This window comes from Lathamus discolor, chromosome 3 (genome assembly GCF_037157495.1).
Source record: "Lathamus discolor isolate bLatDis1 chromosome 3, bLatDis1.hap1, whole genome shotgun sequence".
NCBI classification, from domain to species: Eukaryota; Metazoa; Chordata; class Aves; order Psittaciformes; family Psittacidae; genus Lathamus; species Lathamus discolor.
Window position 1 is genome coordinate 11,956,268 of NC_088886.1, and position 13,270 is coordinate 11,969,537.

A 13,270-nucleotide genomic window follows, 5' to 3' on the forward strand; every position below is an offset into this window, starting at 1 on the left:
CGGTAGGCCCCGCGGCACGGCGGCGCGCGGGGTTTAAATCGGCGGCGGTTGGGCTGAGCTGGGTCTCACTGCGGGGCCGGGTAGCTCCGCCGCCGAGGAGCAGCTCGCTCTCGCCGTGCCCGCACCATGGACTCTCGCTTCTGCAGCCGCGTCTGTCCCGGACTCATCATCAACATCCAGCGGAGCAATGGTGAGGGCGGGCAGGGCAGCGGGTTGTCTGCGCGGCGGTACGGGGCGGCTGGGCCGGGACTCACAGCCTGCTTCTTCCAGGCCAGATCCACGAGGCGAAGGTGAAGACCGTGAGAGTGGATAGGACCTCCGTGTCCGTGGAGTGGACGGAGGGTGGCACCGTCAAGGGCAAAGAGGTGAGGGCGGCCCTGCCCCGGGTGGTCCCGGCGTACTCCGAGCACGGGAAACGAGTCTGGTGGAGCCCGGCTGGGCGCACAGCCGGCAGGCCCGCAGCGCTGCCCCGGCTCGGCCTGCGGGCGAGCAGCGGTTGTTGGGCCTCGGTGGTGGGCTATGGGGTACCCCCAAAGTCCCCGTTTCCCTGCAGGCTGCCTGCGGCCTTTCTGCCTTTAGCAATGACCCTCGGGCTTTCCTCAAGGCTTAACGTGCAATGTTGAGAGGGCTGAGTTTGGTTTCCTGACTCCCTGCATGGGTGTACGTAAACATGGTGTGAGGTGGCATGGGGGTGAGGGGCGAGTCTGGAGCATTTGAGGTTGATGTAGCTGAAATCCTGACACTTAGCACGATCTCCTTTGGTAATGGAGCAAACATGCTTGTCCTGCTGGTCTGTCTGGAAACATATATAGCCTGGTATTTAGTTGCTATTGGCTGGTTATTTGAAGCTGGTTCTTATGCTATTTATGTACCTGCTGTATTCAAATATGCAAAACATGCAGATTTGGATATAATTGCTGGGTAGATTGCATACATGTGTTATGATAGAAAATCTTCGTGAAGATGCTTCAAAATACAGTATTTCTTTATATGCTTGCATAAGTAAGTGTATATGCATTTATACGTCATGCTGTGCACATGTGTGTTTCTGAGCTAATTCATGTTCCAATTAGTTACTTACCAATTCCGTATAAATTGGACTTTATAGATCATTTATGTTAGGATGTGGTATCTCCACACTTTACTAAGTTCACCTGCTTGTTTTTGCTCTTCTTATGGACTCTTTCTTAAGCAATTTGGAAGTCAAGTGAGAACTCAAGGACTTCCTGAAGCGGTGCTTGTGCTGCTTTGCTAGTAAATTCTAGCACAAGCTGCTCTGATGCCAGAGTCTTTGTGCACTGGTGATTTCAGCCCCTGCAGCTTGGTTAGCTTTGAAAAATGGAACGTTGAGAGCTGCTGTCTCTTGTGCCAGAGCCTGCCCTTGGCTGCCTGCCTGTTGTTGCTCCCCCTTCTTGCACCAGACCAGGACTGTGACCACGGGAAGGTCAGGCAGGCAGCAGTGGCTGGCCCCAGGTGAAATTACTCACAATACCAAGTGAAAATGCAGGTGAATTGATTTGTGGATTAAATGCTGAATCCTCCATTTCCCGAAGTCTTTGAAGTTTATTTCAGTAAGTACAATCACAGTAAATGCTTAATGCTCTCTTAGTGCTGAAGCCACAGAGTGGCTGAGATTTACTAAGATTAGCAGTAAGAGATTAAAGTAGCTGGTGCTAAATATGCTTTGCCTGTGTCTTCAGAAGTGCTCTAGTGTACCTGCAGAACTGCATGGTGTTTGGCAGATGAGGGTAAATGGCTTAGGGGGCACATTTCTTCCTGCATATTTGATGTAGGAGACTACTCAGAACATGAACTGCTGTCTTGCCCTTCTGGTCAATCTTAACTTAGCATTTGGCAGCAGTGGGTCAGGTTTGTTTGCATGTACTGAAAGTAGAGGTTAAAAAGAAAATAAACATGCTGTAAGTGGTAGCAGCAATATTCTGCTCTCTAAAATTCTGCTTTTGCTCTTGTAGATTGATATTAAAGATGTGATAACAATAAATCCTGAGTTATCAGAACTACCCGCTGCTGATCTGAAAGAGAACTTTCCTTTCCAAGAGAACGTAAGTGTACAGGTAAGTGCTTTAAAGGGATCTGGTCTCTCCTAAGGTACTAATGTGTCAACAGCATAGGCCTTGTTATAAATAATATCCAGTCTTAAAGTTTGAGATCTCTAGCTTGTCTTTTCTATCTCATAGTTAGACTTTGGTCAGAAATTCTTGTATCGGTGTCGTCTTGAAGTGCTGTGCTAGGGATTTGCAGCTTACTTAGGTAACTTACAGCACTCATTGTTTTTTCAGAAACAGAAGCGTAGATCAACCCTTTCAAAAATCCCTGCTCCACGGGAAGGTGAGGAAATATTCTTTTCTGTGCTATACCCCTGTAAAACAGTGATGTGTTTTCATTGTAGCCCTAATAATCTTCTTCAGTAGCATCGTAAGGCAGCTCGTTCAGACAATGCTAACAACGCGCATAATATTTCATACTGACATTTTGGGGTGCAGAAACTTTGCTAACGGATTGCTGTCCTGATCCTGTGAGCTGGGGCTTGTTGACGTGCTGCCCTTTTCTGCAGTATTGCTGTAGTTATTCCTTGATGCTGCTTCTAAATGTCACTAGGCAGTTCCTGTGGCAGTGAGTATAGGAATTTTGTATGGAGCTTTTGCAAATGCCACGAACAACAAAAAGTAAGTGGCACTTGTTTAAGATTAAAAGTGTCAAAATGAGAGTGGAAAGGGCAAGAAAGAAATAGCAGTGACAAACAGATGTATCCTCTTCAAACAGTCCCCCTAGATAATAACTAGAGCTTTATCCTTGGAGATGTTTTGGACCAGGCAGCCAAAGTGCCAGCTGGTGTGCTGCAGCTCAGTGATTGTATGTCAGTGCAATGTTTTTGAGCAAAGCCAGAAGAGAAGATAGAGATGTCAGAGTGTTAGATCGATACGAGGCTTTTCTTGAGGTGTCAGGAATTGAACTCTCATGTCTTCTGCTTTCTTTTAGTTTATTAGTTGATTCTTTTAGCTTTTTGAATTGCAAGTGGCAGCATTACAGATCTATTTGTAATAAACTTGTGTGATGCTGAGGTTGAATGATTGGTGACTTGAAGATTCTCTTCAAGGGCATAGCTAGCTGAAGCTTGTGCTTTCCCATGCAACTGAGCTGTAAACAAAACAGCTGGGTTTGTCTGGCCTTGCTTGTGTGTGACGCAAGACAGGGAGGCCAGTACCAGAAGACAACACTACAAATCCCCTTGTATCAGAGAGGCAGTAGTCCAAAAAGCTTAATATGTCAAAAGTTGTTCTGTGCTAGAACATCCTGATCTTCCTCAAACCCAGAGAGTTCTGTGAAATCCATAAAAGTTGTGAACTGGCAAGCAGAATGTGATGGTCATGACTGCCTCTAGACAGGTCAGTTAATGGAGTTGGGTAGCTAGCTGGAAAAAGGCTTGTGTTAATTGAGCCACTGATAAATGGAAAAATGTCCTCACAGAGGTCATGGCTTTTCTGAAGTATAGACTCTAGTTTCAGAACTGAAATAGCTGTTGCCTTTCCTACAGGCTCACTCTTGTCCCTGAAGACCTGCTCAGAGTACAAGAGAGAAGCAATGTTTTCAGTATCCCTCAAATAGTGTTATCTGTTACTATAACTAGCTAAACCTCATGAGTGTCAATGAAAGTCCATCTGGTTGCAAGCTGCACTGTGCCAATTAGAAAGCTAACACCAGCTACAGGTTTTGGTTCTTGGTCCAAACAAACTAAACAAGATCCAGGAGGTGTCTGTTTCCATCTCGTTCAGGGAAGTGAGAAGCAGAAGCAGTGCTTTCAGGATGAATTAAGAAACAGTGCCTTAGTCCTCTGAATCAATGAGAATTTTGGAGGATACTGCGTATCACCTCATATAAGAATCATTTGAATCAAACCCATTTGACTGCAGCAATCCTCTAGTCAGTATGCATGCCCAGGAGTGCTAGCATTACAGAAAATGTGCTGCTGAGTTTGTGATGAGATCAGGTCTGGGCATGTGTGACAAACAAATGGAATAAAATGCCACCTCTGAGTGTAATGCAACTGATGCTTTTTGTTCCTAAAGTTGCAGCAGCGACACCTAATGTCTCTACACCTGAGCAGAGGACTCCAGGTAAAGAGTTAATATAGCAGCACTGAATTTTGGTTATAGATATGGTTCCTGGGAATTTGATCCAGAATTGAAATAAGACCTTGGTCTGAAATCGGGTACCCTTTGAAATCATAGTGATTAATTCTGGATCAGTTCTTGTGCCTGCATATTAAACAGAAGTTTGCATATCACACTTCTGTTTATTCATATCAGGTTTGCTGTTGTTACAAATCTGTTGAGGTGTATGCTCCAAACCCCCCCCTAGGAAGCTTTGTGATGATGGACTTTCTCTCTGAAAGAAATAACCTTGGCATGTAACAATGGAGCATCCCTACAAAAGGACCTTGTCCAAAGATTTGCTGTTGTGATATACAGTCTTTTAGCTGCATTTACCAAGCTCCCCTCCACTGTGCACCACACACCCTGTCTGAGTGTGGGTGCTGGGATGATGAGCATGATGCTGCCCATGACTGCTGCCAGGTTGCAGTACTACTGTCACCATCAAATAGCTAATTCACACAGCCCTGCAAGTGTGAAGCTTCAGAAGATTTCACAAACTTGTAACTTTCTCCATCCTAGGTATTATGGTTCAGGATCTTCCATGTTAGTGAATCCTTAGTGGTATTTGAAAGAAGTTCAATGGAACTGCAAATCTGGAATGAACTGCTTGCTTTCCTGTAGTGGTGTATTTCACAATCACTTTTCACCCCCTGCATTTTCACTGATGAACTTAGCTAATGCCTCAGAGATCTGGAAAATATCCTTTTAGCCACACTTTATTCTCTTTTGTTCTGCACTTTGTGAGCATTTGAATACTTGCAAATGTCTGAGTGTTTGAGGCATGATGCTGACCTTGAATTTGTGTTTTCAAAGCTGCGCGTGGCCGTTCCAGGATGTCTGTTATTGCAGAATCACAGTGCAGCCTCCAGGAAAATGAGATGGGGGTAGATCCCTGCACTTCTCTACAAACCAGAAACAATCCATCTGTTCCTGGTGAGTGGAGAAAGAGCCCAGTGAATTCTTACCATGAGGCAACATGGGTTGTATGCATTTAAATAGGTCAACTGCAAATCCCAAGCGAATGAGCAACTTCTACTCCTTTATATAAAGCAAGAGAGGCCTTGGAGGTCTCTCTGAATGTAAATATTCAGGGCTCCTGCCCTGAGGGGCTTTATTAAGCACATAGCTACAGTTGTGGATGTGGGATCTGCTTAACAGCATAAAGTAGCATTCACAGCACCAGAGTGGGAAAGGAAGTGCCTTAATACTGCTGACAACATGCTCTGTAACTATACTGGTTGTAGTTTTACCAATGTTGGTTGATTAAAGCAAGAACTTGAGCCTACTTAAATTACTAAATTGCAGCTATTTATCTTTACCAGACCTATGCAATGAACAGCTGAGAGCATGCCTTGTTGTATTAAGTTCTGCTTACAAGACATTGAAATAAGAGACCTGGTACTAAGTTCTTGTCTAGTTAGTGTGGCCTTGATTTGTAGCTTTGAATAAAAGTTGGTGGTCAACAAATAATTACAAAAAAAAAACAAAACACTTGCACACTTGTCACAGGTTTTTAGCCAGTTCTCTCTCCTGATCCATAACCAGAGTTGAGGAATGCCTATGATCCACAAGGCTTTACTAGTTATAAAACTGCTCTTGATCTTAGGGATCTAATTACTGGGTTTGGTCTGGCTTCTTTCTGCAGCTGGCAGAATCAGGACTAGCAAGCTGAACTGTGTTCCAGAAGCCTCAGTGACAAATCTCAATGGAAGTACAGAGGATCACTTGCTTCCTGGCAGAATCTCTTCAGTGAGCCCAGGTACCATAGAGCTGTGGTTAAGAACTGCCTCACCAGTCAGTGATGCATTGCTATGAGATTGCTGCTCTGTATTCTCCAAGGCTAAAGCTTGAAAAAGGTGGCTTTGGCAGTAAGACTGAGTATCTTCAGTATTTTTTGCTACAGATGTGTAATTCTATTACAGTGGTATCACCTTAGAAATGCTGCCTTTACTGTAGAGTGGCAGTGGGACTTCCTGAGCAGTTTGTGGTGGGTAGATCTGGTTGGGAAGAGGAAATACTTCAAGATGAATGACATCCTTCTGAAGATAATTGTTTCCTGTACAAGCTAGTCTGGCAGCAACCTGGAGAAGTTGAAATACTTGTGTTGTGCTTAAAACCTAGTGTGGAAATTTAATCCAAGGAAATACTTTTATCTAGTTCGGAGAAGATCCAACATTGTGAAAGAGATGGAGAAAATGAAAAACAAGAGGGAAGAGAAGAGAGCTCAAATCAGTGAAATCAGGACCAAGCGTGCACAGGTGGAGTACTCTACAATACACCTGTAATGAGACATTGCTTAAGGACAGTATATCACAATGTTTGAAACTGAACCATATTTTGGACAGGCTTTGTTCATATGAAGCTGTACATAAGGATGGATTGATTATAGTTCTGGAAGGTTCTTAATATTGAGAAATATTTCTAATTGCATACACCTGATGTTTTATCATGCTCTGGGTTTTTTTTTGCTGTTACATGTTAATTACCTACACATCCATGTTTTTTCAATGCAGGAATTTGACAGCAGCTGTCCAAACTGGGAGTTTGCAAAGATGATCAAGGAATTCAGAGCAACTTTAGACTGCCAGCCAATCTGTATAACCGATCCTGTAAGTAAATACTGAAGCTACAGCTTGTGGACAGACTATTTTGCACTGAAGATGTTAGTATATGAGCAATTCAGCGCATCACTGTACCTTGAAAATCCTCTGAGCATACTGTGATCTTGAGGTACCTGGTGGTATATGTGAGGGTATTTACCTTCCCTTTTTAGGTCTAAGCTGCCTTGCACTAGTTTGCATGTGTTATTAGTAGAGAGCTTGCGCTTCAACAATTATCATTATTTGCATTGTAACATCAGTACTTTTCAGAGCTTGTAAACAGCAGAGCGTATTACATAACTTGGCTTGTTGCAGGTATAACTTAAAATGGATTATTGCCCTGGAAATGTTATTGTATGTAAGTCATACATATTAAGTAATTTTAAACTAGGTCAGAAAGTGGAGGAGCAAAAGTAGAGGTCAAGAACTAAAACAAAACAATCCCATAAAGCTAGGCTCACTTTATCTTCAGCGATTACAAATGTAGCCTTGTTTAACAAGGCTTTTGCCAGACAAGGACTACTTGTTCGCAGGTGTTAGTCGGTGAAAAATGGTAGTGCTTCAGTTCAAATGAAAAAGTAGGCATTGATTAGCTTAGAACACTGGGTGGTTTGTGTGCCTGCATCCTATGGGGCTGACAACCAGCTGCTGGTGTAAGCATCACCACATGATAGAAGAAGAGTTTGTCATCTGCTTTCTGCCTCACACAGTGGAATATGCACTTTCCCAAACTTGCCTGATGTGTAACTCTGCTGGACAAATTGCTAAACTCACTGCATCAGAAAAATACTCCAAGTCAAAAAACACCCCTGGGGTAAATTAAGGTAATAATAATTTGACTATAGTAACAGTATTGATATGGCAGTTTTTACTGGAAAGCTGGCCAACGGCTGAAATTTCTACTAATTCTGATACAGGATATTTTGGGCACTTTCTATAGCATGGCAGCATTTCCACCTGATATGCTGGAGCATGCTACGTAAAGCTGTTGTTTGTAGTGCTGCTTTTGCACTGAGCAGATTTTTAAGACTTCCATCCTGTACGAGTCAGTTTGACAAGTAGTGGAGGCAACTCTGATCAGCATATAGAAAAGTAGATGTCAGGGAGCATCAGACCATGGATATGGGTCTAACTGGGAATTAATTACTTCTCTTTTAGATAGAAGAGCATAGGATTTGTGTCTGTGTGAGGAAGCGCCCTCTCAATAAGCAAGGTGAGTGTACTGACAAAGCTGTGCCTTGGAGCAGCTTGGCATTGCTTACTCTTCTTAAAACTGAGGGTCTTTTCTGTCCACAGAGCTGCAAAAAAAGGAATGTGATGTCATTACTGTTCCAAGCAAGTGTGTCCTGCTGGTGCATGAGCCAAAGCAGAAAGTGGACCTAACAAAATACCTTGACACCCAGGCATTTAGATTTGACTTTTCATTTGATGAATCCTCTTCTAATGAAATGGTATACAGGTAATGCTTTCTTCTCATTGGGAATAACCTTGAAGCTTAAAGCATGGAGCTGTGGATAGATGGCATCCTGGCTTAAAGAAACTGCAACCTGAAATAAGTATTAAAATCATTTTTGGAGGAAACCAAAGGACTGAAAAGTCTAAAGCTTATTTTTGGCATGGTCTTGCTGATTTCCAAAAGATTTGCTTTTATTTGCTCTTTTTTCCTTTCTTTTTAGGAAAACTGATGAAGCAGGGTGTGAAATGTTTGTCTGAACTATCTTTTACCTTCTCAATATCCAGGTTCACTGCTAGACCTCTTGTGGAGACTATCTTTGAGGGTGGGAAGGCAACATGCTTTGCTTATGGCCAGACAGGCAGTGGCAAGACACATGTAAGTTCTTCTCCAAGGTCTCAAATTCTCTAGCTTTATCTGAAGCATTGCAAAGCTCCTTGATGATAATAATGGGTAGGATTGTGTAATGAGTTTGGACCTTGGGCTTTTTTTTTGCCTTAAAGCTAATACTTTGTCAGCTCTTAATCTTCTTTTTTGGTAGCTTTACGTATTACTGGGGTTCCTTTGAGGTTGTGAGGAAAATCATACTGAAATCCCCCCATAGCTGGCTTTTTAAAGACTTAGGCTGTCTTAACATGTTAGTCATGGCTATCCCTTGCTGTTGCTGCTGAACTCCAGTTTGCAAAGTGGGCTGTTAGCCTACCTCTGAGACAAAGCCTGTTTTCTGTACTGTGTTTGAGAGTTTGGAGGCATTCCAAAGACTTTAGCAATTGTAAAAGAATAAGCTTCTTGTTGCACATAACATTTAAGTGATCTGGTATTGTTGTGAAGTAGGAAAATTAGTGTGTTCACTTTCTAACCGCTCCTTCCAGTCCACCAGTTGCAGCTTCAGACAACCTGAAGATTGTGTTTACTGCCTCAAAGATGATCTGCTCTGATTTAAACAACTGAGTTGTCTTTTTAACCGCCTTCTGGAAACTGTAGGGAAGGAAAGTGGGAAACTCCTTCCTCACAGCATGACAGTGGAGTCCAATCTGCTGTCTTGTTCTGCAAGAGGCCTTTACCCCAGACCACAGTGATCTGGACTAAGCTAGGCTAGCCTGTCAGTTTGAGTAATCAGTTGCTGTCTTTCCAGTGTTAGAGCCAAGTTTTAGGCTAGGATCTCCTATCATTAGTGATATGCTGGAGCTGTAGATCTCTTCCAGTAACCCAGAAGGAAATTTGGCATTTTATAGAAGTTTGGACATAGGCTGCCTCCATCGCACTTGAATTGGGCGAACATACTTGTCTGAGAATTGTTACAGGAATACAAGTGTGAGGGACTAAAATTGCAGGCAGTGAAGTCCCTTTCCCTAGGGTGCAGAAGTAGTGCAAGGACAATAGCTGTAGCATGAGACTGGAATGCTGCCTGTTAAACTCTGGTGAACTGACTTTATCGTGGGATTGCCTCATCCCTGGCAGTGTTCAAGGCCAGGTTGGACTGGGGGCCTTGAGCAACCTGATGTCTAGTGGGAAGGTGTCCTTGCCCATGGCAGAGGGCTGGAACTAGATGAGCTTTAATGTCCCTTCCAACCCAAACCATTCTGTGATTATGGCTGAGTCATGTTTTAAAAACTGAGGCATTTTTACAAAAATGGTAGAGTCAGGACAGCACCAACTGAAAAAGCTGGGATTAAAGGTACCTTGGTCAAAGAAGTTAGGCATTGTCTGCTCTGGAAGTTTGATGCATTTTTGGTACCAGGTGAGCTTTTGGAAGTAGCAATGAAAACTTTATTCAACTTATGCCCTAAGATGAGGCTTTATTTCCTCTGACCAGAGGCAATTGGGTTGCATTGTCAAGGCCATGCATTTCTTCTTGCAGAAACAAGTGCTTTGTGCTGCACTGCAGACCCTTGCAGGTATTCAGCTGTTGCTTTGCATAGCCCAGAGCTGCTTTGTGAACTGATAGGGAACTTCCTAGTATGTTCTTGGCAATACAATCAGGTAGCCTGACTTGTTTGTACCACACATTACCTCTGGCCTTTTCTGTTTACAGACTATGGGCGGAGACTTCTCGGGGAGAACACAGAATGCCTCAAAGGGCATATATGCTTTTGCGTGTAAGTTGATTCTTTAGATATGAAAATCAAATTAGTGATTGTTTTTCTTAGATAAGATCTGGCTGTGTATGGCTATTTAAAATGTTTCCAGTAGAAGGTACCTAAAGCATTTGTGTTGTCAGTAATAAATAATGGTATTTGTGGCAGGAGGTACGATTTAATTTCACAAAATATTTTCCATTCAGCCTGGAAGCTTCTAGATCCACACTTAACTCACAGGAAGATACTTGCTTTTGAGGCAAAGAGTTGCCAGTTTTCTACGCTGGCATTTGCTGGGCTGAACCATTTGATTTTGATTCTTCTGCTGTGCTTTTGTCTTAAACTCAGGATGGTGTTTGGCAATACCCAACTCGAATGCAACACAACCCTACCTATTTCTAATATAAAGCTTCTTATAGAGAAAGCATATAAATGTTCTGCTTCTTCCTGTAAGCATTAGATGCGAAAAACCTACCACATACAAAATCATTCCAGAAAACAGATGCTTTAGAAGCCCCTTGACCTAGAAAGCACCATGACCTCCTCTACCTCCCCTTTAGAAAGGCATATTGTGAAACTAACCTGTGTGTGGCAAGACAGCTGAAACAAGAGCAACTGTTTATTACTCTATGAAAACCAGTTACAACTGTCCCTGAAATAAAGTCTTTTTTTTTTAGCTCAGTTGTGAAAAGCTGCACTGGATCCAGCCAAAGGGTCAAGTAATCTGGTGTAGTGTCTCTAAACAGCAGCAATGCGGGTGTTCAGGGATGCATGAAACACAAGACTTTTTCAAGCCTGTCCAAAACAATAGCAGATCCCAGTGTTGCCCTACAGCAGTGAGGATTGCTGTGTACAGGGGACATTAGCAATAAAAGCTTCTGTATCCCCGTGTGTTTGCAGTCCCTGGAGGTGGATGCTGCTGATACTGCTCTCCAGATGTTGGCACAGCACTAACTGTTTCACTAGCATTTGTTAAGTATCATTCAGCTGCATGACACTGCTTTATGGCTGTGCAGTGTTTGAATGTAGATCAAGTAGGTAACTAGAATGTCTTTTAAACTAGTTAACTGAACTTCTGCCTTTCCTCACTAGCACAAGATGTCTTCCTGCTCCTAAACCAGCCCAGGTACAGGAGTCAGGAACTGGAAGTCTATGTGACTTTCTTTGAAATATACAATGGAAAGGTAAGATTCCTATTTTTTTTAATCTTGACCTGACTTCCTTGGCTGAATGTCTCATAAGTAGTCAAGTGAAACTCCCTAGTTTCGATAGTTCTATATAATCAATTGTTTATGGTGTCTTTGGAATTGAATTGGAAGGCTCTGTTAAAGGTACTGGTTTCATATAGCTTTATATAAAAGATGACACAAAATTTTTATTCAGACTTGCCTCAATCTTGTTACCCTGTAGGTGTTTGACCTCTTGAACAAGAAGACAAAGCTTCGAGTCCTGGAGGATGGCAAGCAGCAGGTCCAGGTTGTTGGTCTCCAAGAAAGACAAGTCAACTGTGCTGAGGATGTCATCAGAATGATTGAGATGGGCACTGCCTGCAGGTTTGGTGCCTTAAAACCAATGAAAATAGTCATATCCTGTTGTATCTGCATGTCTAGAAAAATGTCTGTAGCTAGTGCTTAGAGACTTAAATAGAAGCTTGTTGTTCCCAACAACAGGCAAGCACTGAGCATCACTTTTGCATGAATCCAGGAAGGTGGCTAGCAGGGCTAGGTTTAGCCCTCCTTCCATGGAGAAGGTCAGAGTTCCTGGTTCCTATGTCCTCATGCAACTCCCAGAAGAGCAAAACTGTTCACATGAGGAGATGGGTGCCCCGGTGCCACAGCTAAGCTGAGCTTTCTAGAAGTATCAGCTAGTTTACAGGAACTCAAGTAGCTCCCTGTGGGCTTCTGAGATCAAGGAAGGGCAGCTGGCATCAACCTACAGTTGAAAAAATGCTTTAGCTTAGCTGCAGGCCAGATGACCTATTCCAACGGCAACAAAAGTGCTGCATGTTGTTCAGGGATCTTGTCTAAAGAATCTTTGAGAGCAGGTGCCAAGGGACAGCTGCAGGCTTGGTTCATCATCCTGGCAGGAAGGCTGTGGTAAGGGCAGCTCTAGCATTGTACTGGTGTCTATAATCGGGAGCTATAATCACAGAATTATAGAATGGTTTGGGTTGGGAAGGACTTAAGATCATGCAGTTCCAACCCCCCTGCCATAATCTGTATCTTGAGTCTCAGTGAAGTGTTAACAGCTGTGGAAACATTACTAGGCAAATGACAACCCCTTGGCTTTTGTATTACACTGCATGTGCAGATACGCACATCCTGAAAGCTCACTCAGTGCTCTGCTGTGCATGCTTTTTTGGCTGACAGTTCAATCAAGAAGGGTTTAACATTACAGACTCCTGCCTCACTTTAGGACAATCTCCCTCCCTTTCCCCCAGCAGCAGGGACACAGGTGGGACAGTGAACCTGCCAGCCTTCTTGGGGATTAAATGACAGCGAAGGTGTCAGGGAGATTTATGGTAACTTCTAAGCCTCCAGTCTCTATCTTGTAGAGATGGGGCTTGGGCAGCTGCACAGCACAGGTAAAGTGCCAAGCCCGCTTGGCTGGAGAAGGGGATTTACTATGACTGTAATGTGCTATCACAACTAATGCTGTTTAGTGGGGAGCTTGGCTGAGCTTACTGTGTAATGGCAAATGCATTAGGAAAATGACATGTGGCCTGCCCTGAGGCAGAGAGCTGCTGTGCTGAAGGCATGTCTTCCAGCTCCAAATGTAAGGCATTAGCAGTGAGGAGGGCTGGCTGAGTTGAGCCAGGCAGCTTAAATAGCCTTCAATCTCTACAACTGGGATTGCAGGTTCATATTTCTCACAGCAGTCCTTCTGTGCTCTTCTATCAGAAGTAATTCCATAATTCATCCAAACTTGAAGTACCAACGTGTGAGATAAAGCTTAGGAGGTTAA

At 43.3% G+C, this 13,270-nt stretch overlaps 1 protein-coding gene across 2 annotated transcripts in view; it reads left to right on the forward strand.

Annotated features, from left to right (window-relative positions):
• Positions 1 to 13,270, forward strand: part of KIF2C (kinesin family member 2C) — a 19,324-nt gene continuing 6,054 nt past the window's right edge. Inside the window, exons 1-15 of one of the 2 annotated variants that reach the window (XM_065673510.1) lie at positions 1 to 190; positions 271 to 365; positions 1,974 to 2,075; positions 2,301 to 2,349; positions 4,089 to 4,136; positions 4,989 to 5,108; positions 5,821 to 5,934; positions 6,333 to 6,433; positions 6,689 to 6,784; positions 7,934 to 7,988; positions 8,072 to 8,234; positions 8,516 to 8,606; positions 10,264 to 10,327; positions 11,399 to 11,490; positions 11,717 to 11,859. In XM_065673510.1, the coding sequence (XP_065529582.1) occupies positions 127 to 190; positions 271 to 365; positions 1,974 to 2,075; positions 2,301 to 2,349; positions 4,089 to 4,136; positions 4,989 to 5,108; positions 5,821 to 5,934; positions 6,333 to 6,433; positions 6,689 to 6,784; positions 7,934 to 7,988; positions 8,072 to 8,234; positions 8,516 to 8,606; positions 10,264 to 10,327; positions 11,399 to 11,490; positions 11,717 to 11,859 (1,397 nt within the window). In that variant the 5' untranslated portion in view covers positions 1 to 126. The remainder of the gene's footprint in view (positions 191 to 270; positions 366 to 1,973; positions 2,076 to 2,300; positions 2,350 to 4,088; positions 4,137 to 4,988; positions 5,109 to 5,820; positions 5,935 to 6,332; positions 6,434 to 6,688; positions 6,785 to 7,933; positions 7,989 to 8,071; positions 8,235 to 8,515; positions 8,607 to 10,263; positions 10,328 to 11,398; positions 11,491 to 11,716; positions 11,860 to 13,270) is intronic. The other variant, XM_065673511.1, reaches the window with a different exon arrangement.